The sequence below is a fragment of the Haemaphysalis longicornis genome, unplaced genomic scaffold, assembly GCF_048455015.1.
Source record: "Haemaphysalis longicornis isolate Haplotype H1 unplaced genomic scaffold, Haemaphysalis longicornis Haplotype H1 scaffold_25, whole genome shotgun sequence".
Taxonomy (NCBI): Eukaryota; Metazoa; Arthropoda; class Arachnida; order Ixodida; family Ixodidae; genus Haemaphysalis; species Haemaphysalis longicornis.
This window is the reverse complement of record NW_027526314.1, coordinates 5,537,951-5,558,575: the sequence shown is the minus strand read 5'-3', so window position 1 is coordinate 5,558,575 and position 20,625 is coordinate 5,537,951. Positions and strand designations below refer to the sequence as shown.

The following is a 20,625-nucleotide window of genomic DNA, read 5'->3' as shown; positions in this document are numbered from 1 at the left end:
GATGAAAAACGTACGGTGGCTCAGTGGCTAAGGCGTTGTGCTGCTGAGCAAAAGGTCGCGCGTTCGATTCCCGGCCGCGACGGCCGCTTTTCTGATGGAGGCGAAAAGCAAAAAAGTCCGTGTATACGAGATTTCGGCGCACGTTAAAGATCCCCAGGTGGTCAAAGTTAATCCGGAGCCCTCCACTACGGCGCGCCTCATCGCCCCAGTTGCGTCGGCGCGTTAACCCCTAAAATCAATTAATCAAAATCAATTTTTATGCGTTCCCTGGCCGATCTCAGGGAGAAGTTACCCTTGTACCCGGTTGACGAAACAGCCCGTGTAATAGAAAATTTCTGCACGGGAAGGCAGGCCACCAGACTGCTGCACCTCGCAATAGGCCCACACCCTTAAAGCCTGCTTGTTGCATTTTATAATCCTTTAGAATGCAGTGGGATACGTGGTGGTTTCATACTATGATATGAAACTTCTGAGAATACTCTTGGTAAAATGTCGTTTCACCACTTAACTGCCGTATAGAGGTGAAGCTGTCTCTAGAGTCTCGTTACAGAGAGAGAAAATAAATATTTATATTTTATGGGCCTTGCCCCATGGAAGGAATCTCTAGTACGGGATGCCTTGGCTTCGGCTGGCTGTCCGTGCTCGGGTCACCAGTTTGAGATCTGGGATCCGGATTTGAGATCCGTATCTGGGCCGGCCAGAGAAGGCCTCCACTGCTCCAAAGTGGGGTTGGGAAGTGGGGGCAAGTCGAGTATGTTGGCACTTCCATACTACATGGTAGAGGGTCCCAGTTTGACGTCAGTAAGCGCAGAAGGAAGGTTGTTGGGTGGAGAAGATGATTTGGAGGCAAGTGGGAGGTGGGTAGGTATTCATCTAAAGACGCCGCCAAGTTGTAGCTTCCTCTCTGGAGAGGACAAGATTGCGGGTCGAAAGAACGCTTGCGCATTCGGAGACGCCCTGAGAAGTTTGGCATTATTTTTTTTTATTATGACCGGTAGAAAAATGACAGGTAGAAGTTTCTTTTATGGGTGGGAAAGGCAGCTCCATGCCAAAAATCGCCGAAGTTAGTGGTATTCCCCTGATGCGTCTACTTACACGCTCTGTATGGGACGTCAAACCAACCGTAAGAGCAACATAAACGGTGACCTTGTTTTATTTGAAGGAAACAGCCTTTGTTAACTCTCTGTGCAATATTCTGGCCACACAGTACATTGTTTTCCAAAAAAATATGAGTATTGAAAAACCTTCAAGTTTAACTATACCCGACGTCAGCGGGGACATAATGTGGGAAAACAGATTTTATCAGTTCAACTTCACGTAGAAATCCAGAGGTACGGTAAAAGAATACTCGAGGCACCACTGAATCTCACAGACTTAATTTTTAGCGGTGGCTTTGGTCGGTAGCTGCCAATGGCATAAATAATATATCTCCCTGTGACGTCATAAGGACTGGGCAAGAAAGTCCCTGGTGGACGGGAACAACTTAATTTATTAACGCGATAACATTATTAGGCTTATTTTTGTATTCTTCTGTGGTGCGTAGCCGTCCGCTATCACCCGTCCTCATCAGGCGTCCACGGAAATACGTCACCGCTATACACCGGAAGCTACAACTCAGGCAGCAAGATTCGAGAGCCCGCTGAACTTGTAATCTGGCGATACGGCAGCAGGAGCTTGGAAAGGAGGACAATGATACAACGTCGGATACGAAAGAAACCACACGCGTTTTCATCAGGTGCCGCGCCTGCGCGGTGAAGTTTCTTTTATGCCCAGTCGGTGGTAGCATTCTCGGCACACACGGTCTCCAGCTGTGCCTGCAATTTACGCCATCAAACCGAAGGCCCTTTCAACCAGAAGGTCAAAAATATAAATTTTCAGTAATTCATGCCCCGACGTTACTCGTGGGTTACGAGAGATGTTGCACAGAAGCCCCCGGAAGAATTTTGACCACTGTGGGATCTTTAACGTGCGCCAAAATCTCGACACAATGGCATTTTTGTTTCCTGCTCCCATCACAAAAACGGCAACCGCAGCCGGAAACTGAACCAGCGTCCTAGGGCTCTGCACCGCAAAGCCTTACCCACTGAGCCACCGCAATGTGTTTTCCATCGGGACTCATGCCGGCACCAACGGTGGGTGACCTAACTAATACAAGGGATAAAGAAATAACGCTGGTATCAGAAATCAAGGACGGCATAGATTATAAGCTGGAAATAGCTAAAATAAACCAAAGTATACAGCGTCTCATCCCATAAGTTTTTGAAATACTTTTAATTATTCCCAGGGTTGTGTTTCTGCTTCAAGCTCGATTTGCTAAACGACTGATCGCGCCATGCGGCCAAGTTAAAAATCACCATAAAAATAGGTACGAATATCCTATCACAGAACAACAACGTAAGAATTCTCGGCGGGGTTCTAGACAAGCGGGCAGTTCCCAACTCAGAAGCGCCAAAAACAGAATATCTTTAACCAATCTTTAGCCTACAAACAAAATGTCCAACCAAAAGAAGAGCAAGAAAAAGTGAAAAAAAAACGATAACACTCATGAAACTCCTGATAATGACCAGGACATTGCAGAGCCTGCCGACCCACAAATTTACCCGTCCTTAAGAAAGTGAACGAAACACCCTCATTAGGACATCATATAAGGCAGTTCTCAACTTCGGAATTTTGCCCGCGAGACGAACCAACAAAGGGTGGACCACCAAGGTAACAGAAGGAGAATGCGTAGATGGGTCTAGAAGAAGGGGATGGCCATTTACTCGATGGAGGGATGAAATAACAGTATCCGGAGCAAAAAATGGGCTCAGGAAGCGTAGGACAACCGCGGGTGAAGGTAAATGGGAGACACCCATACTCTGCAGTCGTTGTAAATAGGGTGTTGGGGATAATGACGTTGAATAGGTCCTCCTTGTGTCATTTCAAGAAATCGGAGAAACCACTTTCCTGGAACCAAGAAAGAGAATGTAAAAACCAAATCGGGAGGGGTCATCATACCCCTTTTTAATAAAACAGACCCCCCCAAATAGGCCCCCCCAAACAGAAAACAAAAGACAGGCAGCCCTCCCCTCCTTCCCTTGAAAGGAAACCACTGCACGCCATGATATACATGACACCGATCCAGCCACCCCGCATAAAAACTCTCCTCGATGTGGACACAATCTTACTCAAGAAGGGGTGGTACGGCAGGCTCAAGTTTATTCGGGGAAAGTTTCAATATCTTTGGACCACAGTATGCACCGACTGCTGTATGTACGAAAGCACGAGGCCCCAATTGTTGTAGTTTACTACTCTGCCAATCATTGTGGCTGCATGACCCTCCAACATACAGGAACAAAGAAGTGAAAGCTGGAGCCATCCTCTTGGCAATCCGAATAGCGAAAATACCAAATAGAAGGGTAACATCATTACAGACCCACAAAAGACATTATACAATTTTCTGGAGGCAGAATACCAAGCGCTTCGGTAAGATATTCTTATCCCAAATTCAGAAAAAGTTAACGTCTCCTGAACAGACGGATTCAATGGCCTTGAAGCGAACGACGCGCTATGCAAGAGGCACACGAGCTGACATACCATGCTCCTTGTGACCACGACTTCCATACTGCCATCTTCGAAAAACGTTAAGAACTAATCCTCATCCTATGCTTAGGAACGTGGTATTTCCCCTTGCTACAACAAGGTCTCAATGCCGAAGAAACGCAAACTCTGGGCGAAAAACAAACACAGTTTTCTGAAAATCCATGCGCGTTAAGGTGTTCGGTGAGGACATTAACTTAGAACTCTGCTCAAACAACGGAAACATTAATCGTCTTCCGCGCAACCTGGCTATGTCCAGGGGTATGGCCAGGGGAGAACTGAAACATAACATATTCCGCTTCTTCGAGGCATGGGAGGCAGATTTAACCAACTCGTTACCTCAAGATTAGCACGCGCCCATTGAGAGGGCAAGGGAAGGAGCTGCTTCAACTGTTACCGTCGACTCAGGCTTTAGCTGTGAGCTCCCTGCCAGCTCTTTCCCCATTTTCGTGAACCACAAGTATTTCTTCCTGAACAAAAATCTCTCTCTCTGTCTTCCTCTCTCTCTCTCTCTCTCTCTCTCTCTCTCTCTCTCTCTCTCTCTCTCTCTCTCTCTCTCTCTCTCTCTCTCTCTCTCTCTCTCTCTCTCTCAAAAAAGCGAAATTGTTCAGGCCGGCCTAGACATCACAGCGTACACATTTTGATACACTAACACTGACTCCTCCTTGCTCAAACTGACCAACAACTCGCATTTGCAACCTTTCACGCTCACATTGTAAGCAAGAGAAGCGCAGAGAGCCTTTGTCTCTACTGAGACACGTCGATTAAAAGCCATGGTGGCTAGTCTTTCTTTTTTCAACGTTTCGTGCTCGTGAAGCATACATCAGAAATGATTGATTTGATTGATTGTAGGGTTTAACGCGCCGACGCAAAGCAGACGATGAGGCGCGCCGTAGTGGAGGGCTCCGGATTAATTTTGACCACCTGGGGATCTTTAAAGTGCGCCGAAATCTCGTACACACGGGCATGTTTGCTTTTCGCCTCCATCAGAAAAGCGGCCGCCGCGGCCGGGAATCGAACCCGCGACCTCGTGCTCAGAAGCGCAACGCCATAGCCACTGAGCCACCGCGGCGGGTGGCATCAGAAATGCATCAGCTGAGTACGGACACGCTTTGTGGGAGTCCAAGTATCGCTATCGTGCCTTACATCTTTGGATGCGAACGTAGATGTCTCTGCAACTTTTTTTTTAAATTATATAGCCTGATTATATAAAGTTGCCATTAAGATCAACATCATTGCTATTGGGACAAAGCCGTCTTTTGAATTTACCAAAGTTGTGTTTTTAGGTCACAGTACGTCCCTTTAAACCGCAAAATTAAATTATTTTTTCGGCGTTTGTTAGAACTACTAAATATACAAGGTTTGGAATGATTGGCTTCATAAATTAACGCAGAAAACAAACACTACTGTGCGTGATAGTATCTCCGTTGTCCCTCGCCAACCCACTATTGCATGGCTACATGATTTACGTGTCTATTTTTCATTCCAGGAAATGACAAGGTGGAAACAACTGTTTTTGCTCCAGAATACTACATCTACCTGACACCGATGCAAATAAGAACCTTCTTGGTCACGTTTTCAGCAGCCGATATGGAACATGTGAAGTGTGCCACGGTATAGACAATGGCACGCGAATACGAAGACTTCTTACAAAAGCGCGGATGCGTCGAAACGCGCCATCCCATAAATTTTGGCTTCACGGGTTTATAATCTTGAAGAAACTGATAGGACGTTTGAAGAATTGCATATGTAAGAAAATACTTTTCCAATAAATGAACTCGTTTTGAAAGAACCAACTTGTCTCATTTCGTGCGGTGCTACGGAGCCTGATTTTTACCTTAATTTCTGCTTATTTTTAGGTGCAGTTTGTTGCGTCAGCCTTCTTTTTTTTCAGCTCACTCCATTGTGCTTAGTTTTATTGTCATTGCATAAAATTTTTGTATTGCATTTGTCAGTGAACGCAAAAGCCATCGTTGAGGTTTGGGTAGAGTATAGAAGACGAAAGAAGTGTATGTCACTCGAATTGCGAATAAGAATGAAATAGTGCAGAACACTGACCCTTGTTCAATTCAAGGAACGGTCAACGCGCACGGACTTTATTTACTCATTTTACACCAAAAATCACACTAGGAACTCTAAATGAATACTGTGCAACCGTGGAGGAATGATGAGCGCAACAAGACTCCTGCGGCAAAGCAAGTACCCTGTTTCGTAAGAGTTACATAACCCCCCATTCCCCGCTTTTTTCTGCTAGCGGTTTGCGAAGAGTCGCCCACGAAAGCAAGGCCGGTTCCTGTTGGTCGCTGCAAATCCAGGCGCCGCGCACTGGCAGTAGGAACCGAGGGATATAACGGGCGACCATCGCAAACCTTCAGTGGGACCAATCGGTCTTAAATTGAGGTGCGTGACGCCTCGTCAAAACCCTGGGAGTGGAGTACAGCAGTCTCCCTCCAAGAAATCTGGAGTCTCTGGGCTGTGCTCCCTCCGCAGATCATAGACTCCCGATTCCCTGGAGGGATCCCGACCTCCCTGATGGAACAGCGCGTAGTACCCTGTCGACCAGCGCGGTCGCTGTTTTCCGGCGAAAGCACTTCAACCATATATCTTCCGGGATTTCGTGAATGTAAAGTGCAGCCTTAGCAGCGGCGTCACTGAGGGAGCAGTCAAACTTCGGCTGGCTCAGCGGCATGGGAGTCTACAGACACCTTATTTGTCTTTCTTTGCACCTTCTCTTCTGTATTGATCATTTGTAATTTGCGAAGCCTTTCGATTTTCAGTTACTGCACGCGTATACAGTTGAAACTATACAGTTCACATGCCTCACCTGAACGTATTGTCATCATTGTCCTTGGCACTGTAACGAAATAAAGCGCAGGGTGCTCCCATTTCCAATTTCTTCAAACATGACTATCAGAAGATTAGAAGAAATAGAAATAACATGTGGCTGACACTTTGCCCTTAAAACGGTAATGCTAGCTGTACTTAATAAAAACTGGGGATGTTGGGAGCAAATGAGATCGGCCACTCGTCTGCGGAAAAAATTGGTGCAATTAAGTCTCCTGAATGCCAAGGTATTGTGGCAATGAAAAGGGGAGAAGCACCCGTGAGCCCATGGCCACATCCGTCATCTCACTGAACAATTCCCCTGAGTGGGTATGTCGAAATTATCGATGGCTGTGTTGATGTCGCAGCCGAATGAGTAGTGGTGAATTGATGGTGAGATCATTACGCGCAGCGGTCTTCATTCACGAGTCCCCTTGAACGGGCATGTGATCAATCCCGAGACACCTCGGAGCTGTGCAATGAGACCTTCCGCGGTGGCTCAGGGGCTAAGGCGTTGTGCTGCTGAGTCGAAGGTCGCTGGTTAGATCCCCGTTCGCGACAGCCACTATTCTGATGGAGTCGAAAATAAAAAAAACTCCTGCGTGTACGTGATTTCGGCGCACGTTAAAGATCCCCAGGGCGCCAAATTAATCCGGAGTCCTCCACTACGGCGCGCCTCATCGCCTGCGCAACGTCCGCGTTAAACCTCCTAATCAATCAAACCTCTCTAATGAGAAGCTACGAATGTGTATTATTGTAGATTAAATCAGCCAGCATGACACACACGCGATGTAGCTGTGAAGTACCACCGGGAAACGCCATCTTTGACCTCCAAAGCACGTACCTTGTACAACACGCGTTACGCACCTCGAAAGTTGGTATGCGGGTGGTTAGGTGTGCAGAAGTGCTTAAGTCAGTTGACTCTCACTGCGCGTCTGTGCGTTCTATTCGCGTGCCTGCCGCGGTGTTCCTTTGTTTAGTTAAAGAAACATGAAATTTCGAAACCCTCCACTGCTCCCAGCACGTCGTTTTTTGCCTCATTAGGGGCCGAAATCTGGTCTACAACTCCAACCAGTGACCCGTAGACCGCAAAATATGCAGTTTGGACAATTCAGCGCATACTGCGCGTTTTTAGGAATCGCTTACAATCAGAAATAAAGAAGGAGCATTAGATAGCCTAGCGCCGCCTCATTCAAACAAAGGCGTGCAGGGGAGACGCTATTCCGAAATTGAATCGGCGGCACCGATTAAACGGCACGGATGGCATCTGACGTACATTGTGGGACGCGGTACATAACCCAAACGACAAAAACGAGTAGCACGTGTGTACAGCGTGCGGTTATCCTCCAGCGAGAAGCGAGTGTTTGCCTGTTATGCAACAACATTTGCTCACTGATTCCAAATTCCTATATGTAGCATTTTAGGGACTGTCGTTCTTCACGCACCCTTAATCTAGTTTGTGTTGGCTACGATGGTGCATCGAGGATTTCACTCCCAGCTAAAAAAACGGTTTTAAGCTCTTGCTGCCAACGTCTCACAAAGATTGCTTAAAGAGTAATATTTCATTATCTTTATTCATTGAGTTAAACGTGTAGTTTTGCTTTCGAACACCGGTTTGGAAACCATCCGAAAATGTCCGAGCCGAGACAAACTAGGAATAGGCAGCTAGGTCAGGAATACTAATCCTTGTCCTGACTGGCCAGTGTAATGGTATTATCAGGAAAGCAAAGCATTAAATGGCCCATTGAGCGTATTCCGTGGAAATGCGGGTGTCGGTTTCGGTGTCTGTCGCGAATCCTAAATTCCGATTGTCCCTCCACTCTTTTCCATAAAGCACAACGCGGTGAGTTCCAGAACGAAACGCGAAGTGCAGGAGCGCATGCGCGCGCGGGTGCAGAACCACGTGGAAAAGCGCAGAGTTAAACTGGTTCTATTTCAGCGTTAAACTGGTTCTATTTCAAAACGTGGCACGGAGGCCATCGCACTATCACGGACTCTCGATATCGAGCGGCCGTGTCACTACGGCCGCTGCTGCGCGCCTTTCATCCAGCCCTGACCGGCCAGCCATGGTTCTCATTACCTTTAGATTGGACAATAACGATTTCGGCATCACAACAAATAGGAATTGCTAGTGTCGTAAGGTTTGTTAATTTATTTAGATCTTAAAAACAACAACGCGAAGCTCGGCGCTATGATTTCCCCTCGTATTGTGGGATGTTATTCCGTTGCCTTGGAACAGCGCTTGCGCGAAAAAATGGTTCCCATGCTTCCCCGTCGTCAGTATGCACAAACTTTCCGGTAGTGCTCCTTGAGGACAGAATTAGTAGTTCGCATGTTCATAAATTATTTTGAAAAAAAAAGAGAAAGTATATGAGGGAGAGCTGGGTACACAACAAGACCAGAATATTCTTCCAGCGAGTAATACGATTCGTCAACAGGAAACGTATCAGCTACATACAACCCCCTCCCTCCCATCACATCTTCGCAGGGCACCACACGGCACTTCTGATATATCAAATGAAAATCGCCACCACACCCGACCAACTTGATCAACAGCTTGGCAACCAATTGTTGTCCTGACCTTTTTGTCCTAACTATTTTTCGTATATGTCTACATTGTACAAGTTTAACCTCTCTCAGCACACATACCTCCCCCCTCGTCCGGCTTTTCACACTCCTCTCAAAACGTTGGCCAGACGGGGGAAGTTGTGCGACGTTAAGATACAGAACTTCCGCACTTCTCATCACCATTGCAAAACCCAGTTTTATAGAAAAGCAGCGATTACCCAATTCAGTTAGTCCACAAGACTTTTCCGGCTGGTACGGCGGTGACAAATGTCCTTTGTTGAAGCCCATAAGCAATGTGTGACTTTGGATTTCCTCATTTATGCCTCGCTTTTTATTCCGGCTTCTGTTAAGGGCGGCAGCTTTAAGCCCTCCAGCTACACGCGGCTATGAGGCGAGCCGCATGGGAGGCCTCCGGGTTATTTTTGACCCCATGAGAATCTATAACATGCCCTTAAATCTCGACGCAGCTATTTTCCTGTTTTTCCGCAACCAGAAAAACAGCCGTTGCGGCCTGAATAGAAACTGCGTCCTGGGACTTAGGAGCACAACGCCTTAGCCACTGAGACACCGCAACGGTTGACTTCTGGCCGCGCTCCTAGGTAGAAGAAGAAACCACACAGTAACTGCGCGTGTTAAGACTGCATGATTTAGTGTTTTAAAGCAAAGCTTTACTGCTTTCTTCCAGCAGTTTCGAGGAGGATGCGCAAGGTAACCTTCTGAGCGGAGACACATCCCCCGGCGACACACCCCTCGAAGCGCATTGCGTGATTCGCCGGGCCCGCTGTCTGCGCTGTACACAAGGCCTCGTTTTCAGTCGTTCTGTGCAGAACGAGCGGCGCTCGCCGCCCCCGCTGCGGCCGAGGCAGCCCACCACCCCTGCAGCCTCCCATGCATGCGGCACCGGGTCGTCTCGGGCAACGTGACTAGTCTCGTGCCTGGCGAAGAGGAACGCTGCATTCGCCGTGTTTGCCCGGCTTCCTTCTGTGAGCGTTGCACGGAAGCGAACAGCTTTGAGACGTGGTAGGCAATGCAACTAAATCAAAGGTTAACCAAGTGAAACCAAGACTCAACCAGAATAAGCCAAGCTTTTTCTTTGCATATCCAATGTTACCAGAGCTAAGTGACAGCAATTGTTTTTTAACAAGAAAATACGTGTTGAGAATGCGTAGAAAGCGAAGCTTCTAAAGAACACCAGCAGGTAGTTTCGTTACGAATATTGCCATAAGGACTATTACATCGGAAACATTTTGCTTGATGTTGTAATACCAGGGTTTTTTTGCAACAATGGGCCAAGTGCCACCACGAAGCCCCCCTATACGCCCCTAAATGTCACCCTCCTTTCACGACCCAACCGGTAAGAACATCATACGACCGCCCACACACTGCTGGAGTGTCCCACACACAGCCAGGCCTGCAGCGCCGTAACAGCGATGAGCAGATATATCGGTCTTCCAACTAGCACTGTGTCGGACTTCTCTTCTTTGACCCTTTCCCGCCGAAAGTTTTTCTGCAGCCTCTAACGTCGTCTGCACAATCTCTGCTGGCAGCCTACTCTTTATTCTTTCCTCTAGACATCCTTCTAGGCATCCCATGCTCCTTCATCGACCCACACTTGACTTACTTGATTGATGTGTGCTTGAAAGGAGAAAAAATTCGTGGTCATGATTATTCCCACAACGAGTTAGCACTGCCCAACAAGGACGACTACTCAGGGTTGAATCGTCTACAGTGCTGTGGTTGGAACCGATGGGTATAATGCAAGTTATATGCCGTAAAAAAATTGGCCGCTTGCTGCTCCTTTCGTTGCAAATGTCGTCAAAAGACGATAGTCTTTATTGACTTTTGCCAAGTGTCGCGAAATTCATGTCCCTCCTTGACGGGTTTTCTTGCCGCTCGCCATTTTCGGGCCGAGAGGAGCCGTACCGCGTAGCGAAGGAATATTCTCGCCGCCATTGTCGCACCCGGGTCGGCTGGCCATGTGTTTCGGGGAGAGAGGTGCGCGAGAGTGCCGCGGCAAGGCTGCGCCCCGCGAATTCTTCGAAGACGCGCGGCCCGGTGGACGGTGTGCGTGGTGCAGCGCGGGGTTTCCGGGGAGAATGGGCTGAGAACTGGTGGTGACCGGATACGGCCGGGACGCGGCGTCGGCCTTGAGGGCTGTGCTGGGGAGGCCGAGCGACGACGGCGGTGAACTTCGGGCCCCCAAAGATTCCTCAAGGAGGCGAAAGTGCGCGGCCGGAGTTCACCCAAATTGCGTCGCTGATGAGCGGCGCCCCACCACAGACGACCGACAGCCTCCCTCACCCCGGCGAGACCATCAGCCGGACCGCAGCTAAGATGTTCTCCCCTTCTCCACCTTTGCTTGGACTCTTCCTATTCATCGTCTGTGTTGTATTTCCCTAAGCGGACTGCACGGGCTTCTTATCCGCCTCCTTCAGTGCACCACGCTGTATGTGTTTCTAGCGGGCCTATTGTTAGTAGTTGGGGGAAGCCTCCAACCCCGCCTATTGTACCCTCTACTTTCCCCTTCATTTACTGTAGCCTCCTCCTCGGGCTCGTAACGGTGTGTACCGTTTCTTTCATTGTGATTAATGTACTTCGTGTGGGTTTCTTGGCAGCTCTGACCCCAACGGGGTGTCAACTGCACTATGTTATTAACTCGTCAAACCTTCTGTCTGTCTGTTTTGAATTTCCTGTGAATGTGAAGTAAATGCCCGTTGTTTTGACACTGTTTTCCCGTGCCCCGTCTCGTGCTTCACGCCAACGGCCAATCAGGCGTGGACCTATCGCCGGTTAGCAGGTCCGAACCACATCCTCTATTCGTATCCAGGGTGGAGTTGTTTGTCGCTCCTCCCGTCCGAGACATCGGCCACTAAATTACCTCGCTCAATTCTGTGACACCAATTAAATGCCTCCCTTCACGTTCCCGCTCGCCTCTCATGTTGTTCCTGTTGCGTCGCGCTCCTCCCAAGGTAAAGACGCCAAAGGTTTGCTTAAATCATTTTAAATTTCCCGCGTTCCATTGCTCCAAACCGGGTGTCTCTATGCCAACGCTGCCGTACGGCGAAGACGCGTTTGAATCGAGGCGCCCTACTTCAACGTTTATAGAACCGCGTTTCATTAGTCCACGTGCGTTCCAAGCAGAACGTGGAACCTATCTAGTGGAATCTTTACCTCTTGCCACTTCATTTCTTCAAATGTGCGCCAGAAGCTATATGGCGCGGGAGACAGCAAGCGACGGCAGAGTAATATTTTTTCTTCAGTTGATGAAGTATTTCATCTCGCCAAAATCAAATATGTACGATTTGTTATAAAGGAACGCTGCAAATATCACTTCTGTATTAATTTGTTGTCTTATATATGCGTAATGTCTTGTTGTTCTTCAACAATATTAACAAGTATGAAGATTACACCAGACTTATACCGGCACATTTAGCTGTGACTATATAAAACTATTGCGCAGGCATAGTTTTACTGGTTTTACTTGGCCAGGTGGCTGAATCGAGTCACGGACAGACAGACAGACGGACAGACGGACAGACAGACATACAGACAGACCAAAATTTCTGGGTTTAAGTAGCCCAAGAAAGAATATCGTCTTTAAAAATATAAAAAAATGACCTAAGCGGGGATGTTAGTACAACAACCAGGAACACCCAATAAAATTGCATCCTTAGATATTTATGTGGCTTGTCTGACAAACGTAGGATGAAAAAAAATACAAATTTGCCACTTTACATGCTTCGGATTTGCGCAGCAAAAGATAGAATTAGTAGCATAGAAAGGCAGTCCTCGGTTGAGTCAAATATGTTTATTCTTTTTTAGTAAACAAAAAAACTACCCCTACGTATTGCACAGCATGTACAAGGGGCCGAAGTCACCTCTGAGACTTACTTCCTGATTTAACAAGGTGGCTTTTTAAGCGAAGCTTGTATAGTTGGCCATTTCACGGATTTTTCACGTCCGCTTAAAGCTCCGCCGTTTCCTTGTGTATTTGAAGAGTGAGGCATTGTGTAACACGAGGCATTAAAAAATAAACGTCCCGGGGGCAGTATGTTATTAGCACGCGCTCATTACCGAGGACTTACGCTGTCGAAAACAACTTCGACTTCAGGCTTATACGTCTTCTCGCTTGGATATGCCTCCCGAGTAGATTAATTTAAAATCAGCACAATTGTCAAGATAAAACATTGACTACGGCCTCAACCTTACACGTATCTTCACTTAGATTAGTCCTCAATAGGCACAATTTTGGGGATCTATATAGCCAAATTAGTGTACGCATATGTAGGTGTCTCTGTTACAGAAGGTCACCATCAACGCTGAAGAGAAATAAAATTTTCGCACACCTTTCAGTTAATTCTGTGTCATCTCTATATCGTGTGCTAAAAAGCTTCGTTGGTCAATCATCATCACAAAGTGAAATGACTGAAATATTTACAGCGGATCGGCTATTGGTTAGGTCCTGACCCACACTTCGGGCGTCTACAGGAAATGACGTCAACAAATTTGACTGGAAACAAATATCTGTTGAATTCTCCAGAGCTCTCAACCTGATGTACGTATCTCGAGATAAAAAATCAAACTAAATAGGGCGCTAGGAAACCTGTATTGCAATTAGTTAGTTCATAGTAAATTTGACAACATTGCATAATACCCGCGTGGGTCAATACGAGGACAACTCCGGAGGAAGTACGGTTTCAGGAAATGGCTGTAACCCTTGTTTTATCGCAAATACTCCCAAATAAATTCAACGACAATTAGCCGCTAAGATGATGCCAACATTACGCCAAGTTGCATCTACGTTTCTTAAACACGTAGGGTACAGTGAAGCTGTAAGAATTTCCGTCTGCTCTCATTGTATGGCCTTAAAGAAAACCGACAGCCTCATATGTTTGTATGCTTGAATACAACTCTAGGCATTCGAACTTTCATTCAGATAACTAGATAGAAAGTATGGTTTTTCGCAAATGACAAACACGGGCGTTTTTTTTTTTTTTTCATCTCTTTTGATTGCGCCGCGGTCAGTGGTGCCACATACAGCGAGACTAGTCATTCACTGTATTTTATTACCGCAACTTCTGGACACTGCATGCTCAATCCGACTGAAAATCCCGCGCTTGGAGCAGCCAGAAACGACCCTCATTAAGGACGGCACAAGCACTGCCATCTCTCGAGGCGAAGCTAACACAGTTCCTTCGCTCCTCCATTCTGATCCGCTGCGGAGCGCTGGTTGCAACTGCATGTCTCTCCTGAACACTGCACTTGGGCATTTAATAGCGAAAATAAGAGCCCTGTGGTTCAAGGTAATGAAAAGATAAAACGGTTACGCTTGAATGTTTACGCGTTTCGGCGCAAGTGACCGTAAAACAGTACAGCACAGAGCCCTAAAGATAACTATCCCCTCTAGAGCAAAGTAACTCTGAAGTGGGGAATAACAGAACGGAGAAAGGTTTTCCTGTTTTTTTTTTCGTTTTTTTTTTGTGGGGCTGTGAATAGAAGTGTAACGATTGCAACGAGAACTAAAAACCTCCAAAAAAAGGAAAGCATTGCTGAGTGAAATCGCTGGTAGTTGTTTTGAAGTTGCTCCTCTGGGTGGCTGTTTAAAGGGGCCATAAAAACAAAATGCAGCTTTAGTCTGTCTGAAAAGAAACAGCCTTGTGTAACTTACTCAGCTCTATTGCAGAAAGAAAAGATAGTCATTACATATCAAATGCAAGAAAAATTGAGAACTTTTTTGGATTTAGCACCGAAGTGACATAATATGAGCAGGAGTGACGTATTATTACAGCCCTAAAATGTTAGTCATCTGTGCGTTAACAGCAACTTAGGCTATGTTAAAACTACTCACGCAAAAGCCATGTCGCGATCTACGGACGTAAAAAGACGGCGTGCCACACAGTTCGGTTGGCTCAGACGTGAAATGGTGTCATTATTTAACGTTATTGCAACAATTGCAACAATAGTCTGAGCCCATCCTTAGCATTCAAGTTATACGGTCAACCGCAACTAGAGGCCCCGCTACAATCTCTCAGACATATGTATCTTCGCGTTCGCTCAAGTCGGCGGCTGGCAGTAGTACGAATAAAATTTGGTCAAGTCACAGAGAAATCGGTGGAAAGTGGGTGGGTATCGCCACGGATTCACCAGTTTTCCTTAGTATCTCTATTATTTGGGTGAAGGTTTCGATAAAATTGGTATCATTGCTATTAGGACAAGCAGTTATTTTATTGAACGAAACATGTATTTGGTTTTCATGGTGTCTTTAAGGCTCCCCAAAACCACCCAGTAAAAATGTGTGTGTGCGTGTGCGCGTGCGTGTCTGCGAGAGTGCGTGTGCGTGTGCGAGTGCGCGCGCGTGAGAGAGGAAGGGAGGTGGAAGCACTTTATCTGTAAGTAACCGTGCACAGACCGAGTGGAAAGCGAATGGGCCTTCCGATTGGTGGTTGAAATTAAGAGCGAGGGTGTCCTTTGGAATCATGAAAAAAAAAGAAACATGTACCCCTCCGTCTACGACGACGATGATTGGACGCGAAGCTTACTAGAGAAGGATTCCTTGGCTGCCGTCTGAGTTTGGACTCGTTGAATTTCGACTTTGGCTCGCACGCTGTGTGGACTTTTGATCGCTGCAGCTTTGATTTTCAGTTTCCGCCATTTAGCTTCGCACAAAGCAAGCTTCGCGTTCAACCGTCGTCGTCTTTAGACTTAAGATGTTCGGATCCGCTTGATCCCCTTTCCTCCTCCCGCGAGCGCGATGTTCGAACGACTGCGCTTTCCCGCGCACGTGACGTCACCTCGCGGGCCGACGCGCCGGCGGGCACCAACTGTCCCGCCACCGCTGTCACTCATCCTCGCCCGGGAACCTGCCTCCTCTCCTCCGCGCCTTATAACCCCGACGCCCACGTTTCGCGGGCCTCTCTCTCTCGGGGATCGCTCTCTTGGCTCTCTTGCCCTTGGCTCGAGGTTACGTACAGCCTATTTACACACACACGCACTCACATATACACAGCCACGCACACAAGAGGGCTAACAGGGGGTGGATGGCCGGTGGGATCTGGTTTTAACAGTTCATGGGCGGGTACGTGTTGAGGCCTGACTCGTCGAGGTACGAGAGGAGCAGCCTGAAGGCCTCCCGGTGCAGCATGAAGGGCCCCCTAGGACGCAGGATGTCCTCTGCGGTGCTTGATGGTAGCCCCAGCCGCCGGTACCCAGACACCAGTTTGTTCCGGGCACCAGCGTACGCAGGGAAGGAGCAGAGGACGTGATCCAGTGTCTCGGGGTCGGGGCAGTGGGCACAGGTGGGTGTGGCCTTGCAGCCCTGCCTGTGGAGGCGTGCTGCTGTGTTGTAGCAGCCGGTGCGGAGCCGGAGGAGGAGGGACCGCTCAGTCCCTCCTCCTCCGCGGGAAGGAGCCGCGGGGCCTCGCCGGTGGCCACTCGTTTGCAAGGGTGGCGGGCGGTCATCTCACGCCTGATGACGTCCCTGGCAACATCATAGCGCACCAGGGACGCGGAAACTGGGGCCGTTGGGGAGTGGTGGGCTGCTTTGGCTAAATCGTCTGCAGCCTCGTTCCCCGGTATACCGACGTGGGCAGGGAGTCACTGCAGTAGGGGGTTGCAGCCTTGTCCCTGCAGGTCGCGCAGCTTGGCAACCAGGGACATCTCGAGGTGGCCACCTCGCCCCCGTGGTGCAGATGCCTCCCTCAGGTGAAGTAGCGCCGGCCGGGAGTTGCAGAAGATGGTGGCCGCTGGCGGTGGGTCTTCTCGCAGAATGTCCGCGGCCAAGTGTAGGCCTGCCAGTTCGGCCGCTGTGGAGCTGGTGGGGAACGGCAGCCGGCATTGCCGATGAGCTCCCCTGGCCGGGGCAGTGCAGGCAGCAGCACCTCGGCCCTCCCTTGGAAGGACCGAGCCATCTGTGTACACCAGCAGTTGTCCCGGCGGTTCCAGGTCTATGAGGGCAGCCGCTTCCTGACGAATCCCGACCTCCGGCAGTCTCGCCCGGGACATAACTCCTGGCAGCGTGGTAGTTATGTCTAGGGGTGCGGCTGCCGGTGGCGGTGGGGGCAGAAGGCAAGCCCTCTGAGGGACTTCGACATAGTCCTCGAATAGAGCGGCCATGCTGCCCATGCGGGATTGGCCTCTCGAGAGGAGCCTGGCGAGGAGGTGGTCACTTTCAGATACTCGGTGCAGGCGCTCCACATGTCGCAGCGCTGTATGCGTGGCGAGCAGCTGGATGGGCCAGCTTCCAGTTTCCGTCAGGGTGCTGGCCACTGGGGAGTCTCTTGGGAGGCCGACGCAGCGCTGAAGGGCCTTTCGATGGGCCAGCTCCACGGTCTTCCATTGGGCGTCCCTGAGGTTCACCAGGGGGAGTGCGTAAAGAACACGTGAGACAGCGCAGGCAGCGTATGTATATAGTCTGTACATAGCCTTTTATACATAGTCTGTACATAGCCTGTTATCATACTTAATTACCAATTCCCTCTCACTCCTTCTTCCCCCGGCGAGACCTGTGCCCTCTACAGAGAGGCAAAACTTCGCCCTGTAAATATTTTCATATTAATAAACACTTTCTCTCTCTCTTGGCTCGAGCGCGCGGAAAAGGAGATGGAGGTTAGAGTCTAGGGAACGCGAGGGATTGCGGCTCATCCGCACCCTCGCCGCCACCCGTCCGGAGCGGGGCCCCTGAGCCCAATCAGACGCGCGACGTAGGCTAGTCCAACCTCGACGGCAGCCCCGTGTTGCCTCAGCCGTCGCGGCCCGCTTGAGGCCCGGCCTTGAGGCGCGCGTCGGTACAGTGTAGTTCTTAACCTTGCCTTGGCGTTCGTTATGCGCTGTACCACTCGGCCAATAAACCCCTGGTTCGTCCTGGCCCTTTGGAGCCTGTCGTCGCCTTCGTCGGTGAGTCGAACCCGTCGCGGCATCTCCCTCGTGGACGCCGCGAACCTCTCTGGGGCATTTTGGATGGGTCATTTCCGGGCGTGGGGGAACACCCTGAACCCCACTTAGCCCCACAAGGGACCATCGATCTCGCATCGGCGCTCAAAGTCTCTAACGAAGCTAGCCGGGGTCGTTTGTTATCCCGTAGCTAGGCCCATTATGCCCACAAGGGCCGCACGAGTCTCATGTCTAATATTGCACGTCGATGCACTCCTCTCCAAACCCAAAGTGCTTCGACCGTGTCGGAAGGGCACGGAATAAAAAATGTCTCGGAGTGGCGCAATCTTATGGACGTCGGTTTCGTAAAGGACGGACGCGGGTTTCATTCCGACCATGGGAAGCGTTTTTTTAAAATGCAGAGCATTTCAGTAACTCACGATGTCACCCGCGTTGTGCCATCGTAGTCCGCACCGTCGTTGTCTCCCCTCCCTCTACACTATATAAAAGAAAATACTATCCGGCGCCTGGTTTCGATCCCTAGACCCTGCGGGCGGAACGCAATGTACATGGTGCTCCACCCACTGCGCCACAAAGCCGACACAGAATGGGACGCTACGAACGCGCCTTATATCGTTGACTCATTCAAATTACTGCTGACGAGCGCTCTCTCGTCAGCAGTTGCCACAAGTGCAACAACATTAACGTAACGCAAACTACTTAACGTCGCGCGCCCCCGGAAATGCTCTGCATTTGATCGTGCCCCTCGCGAGGGGGATGTTTCACTGTGTCGCCATGCGAACAGTTTGCCACGCTTTAGTTTCAGTTCTTTCTTTGCCGGGGTGCCGACGAGCGGCGCCACCTCCTCGCACTTCGCCGCGGGAGGATCCGCGGCGGGGGCGAGAGATGGCGCTGGCGTCTCCGCGGCCGCGTCTGCGGCCTCCGGGGCACCGGCGCCGGCGCGGGGTCATCGCCCTTTTTTTTTTCTTCCGGCGCTTTCACGATCACCCTTATCGTCCGAATACGTTCGCTTTCCGGCACTGAGTTGTCGTCTGAGTTTGGGCCTTGGCTTGTACATGGTTTGGACTGACTCGTTGAGCTTTTGCTTGGACTCGCCCGCAGATTGTACATCTGACTTTACACTAGGCCATTCGATTTTGCACGCAGAAAGCTTCGCGTTCAATCATCGCCGTCGTTACATGGAGGGTTCCATAATTTATAGTCACAGGACTTTTCTGCGAGGGTTGTCGTCTGAGTTTGGACTTTGACTCGTTGCTCTTTGACTTTGACTCGCTCGCAGTTTGGACTTTTTATCGCAGTGTAAGTTGACTTTGACGCTTTACCATTTGATTTCGCACGAAGAAACTTCAAGTTCTACCATCGGTCTTCACGTTCTATGCTATCACAACCGAATATTACACGGGACTGAGGTGGGTTTCTCCGCCACGCAATGGTCCATAACGTTCGATCCTTCAACAAACATTTATACTGAAGGAAAACAACGCCGCACATGTCAAAGTAGCATACAAAGAAAACAAACAGAACCAGTAAAAAGTACAAACGGGAACATGACTCATTTGTTGTTATCCATGAACTGGACCTCTTTATCAGTAAGCACCTTTGAAGGGTGTCTCACACACTTTTCGCCCCTCTTGCTAATGTGAGAGGCTTCAACTATCTTACGGTGTAGCTGCTTCAGGTGCTTGATAACAATATCAGTGTCGTGAAACACCGGTTTTGGGTGTTGACCCGTCCTTCGCGCTGTGATTAAGTATGAACACGTTAGATCCTTCCTTTAGAGCATTTTTTGCGCGTTTGATATGTGCGTATTATAAGCTTACGCAGCTTTCATCGCCATTGTCGATGAAGAGTGCAATAGTACACAAGTGCGCCATCACAGGAGAAAAAAACATGCTGCATTCGCTGCAGCCTTAAGTTATGCGGAGTTAGAAGCAATGAGACTACACAACACGCTGAACAATTTTGCCCATCCTGCAGAGTCGACTTAAGACAACCAGTAAGGTTAAGCAAGCGCACGCTTCGCAACCGAACAACACTCGGATAGTGTGAGCAACGCGCGGAGCTCATAAAAACAAACATATCTCTCCATTCTGAAAATGCTCATCGGCCTTTTCCCATTGGATAAAAATAACCTGCCCAAGAATGGTGAAGTATCTGGGAAAGCAAAAGTATTGGTGAAAACTCCCACCTCCCCTCGCGGGAACCCCTGTGTAGATGCGACGCATAGGCGGAGCGGCGAAGGGAACGCGTTTTATAGCGCTCATAACGTTGAGGGGACTGCGTAAGCTGGTCCCAGTCGATGACGACGTTGGCGTATACTTGTAAAGCGGCGTGGACTCTAGGTGTTTGAGCCAAGCGTGGATGTTGCTTCGCCGGAGAACGGCACACCGGTTATATGCGCAGCGCGCCCGAAGGAGAGGAAACCGCGGAAGCGAGAGTACTGCACATGCGCCGGCCCCAGCGCGTCTGCCGCGGCTATGACGCAACGTGCCGCGGCTATGACGCAACGCAATCCAACACAATCCACTTTAATCCAATCCAATCCAAATCCAATCCAACCGAATCCAAGCCAAGCCAATCCAATCCAATCAAATCAAATCCAATCCAATGCCCCTCGCGAGAGAGTGTTCGTTATCGGAGAGGAGAGGGGGTGAGCGGCGGAGAGCGTAGCTCGCACGGCGAGGAGAATGGCAGAGGGGTGGACAACGCCGACAACAACGACGACGACGCCGGAGGGACAAGGCGAGTGAATCAGATGCTCTGCAT

General features: G+C 49.3%; 2 protein-coding genes across 2 annotated transcripts in view; one reads left to right on the top strand and one right to left on the bottom strand.

The window, feature by feature from the left end:
• The window catches only part of LOC144172666 (lysosomal alpha-mannosidase-like), a 110,091-nt gene extending 104,720 nt beyond the window's left edge, over positions 1-5,371 (top strand). The window contains exon 26 of the mRNA XM_077701307.1: positions 5,069-5,371. Coding sequence (XP_077557433.1) covers positions 5,069-5,199 — 131 coding nt within the window. The 3' untranslated portion in view covers positions 5,200-5,371. The remainder of the gene's footprint in view (positions 1-5,068) is intronic.
• Positions 5,372-16,563: 11,192 nt separating this feature from the next.
• Positions 16,564-20,625, bottom strand: part of LOC144172694 (uncharacterized) — a gene marked incomplete at its 5' end in the record, with an annotated part of 86,772 nt that continues 82,710 nt past the window's right edge. Inside the window, 2 exons of the mRNA XM_077701325.1 lie at positions 16,564-16,757; positions 16,848-17,314. Of these exons, the coding sequence (XP_077557451.1) occupies positions 16,564-16,757; positions 16,848-17,314 (661 nt within the window). The remainder of the gene's footprint in view (positions 16,758-16,847; positions 17,315-20,625) is intronic.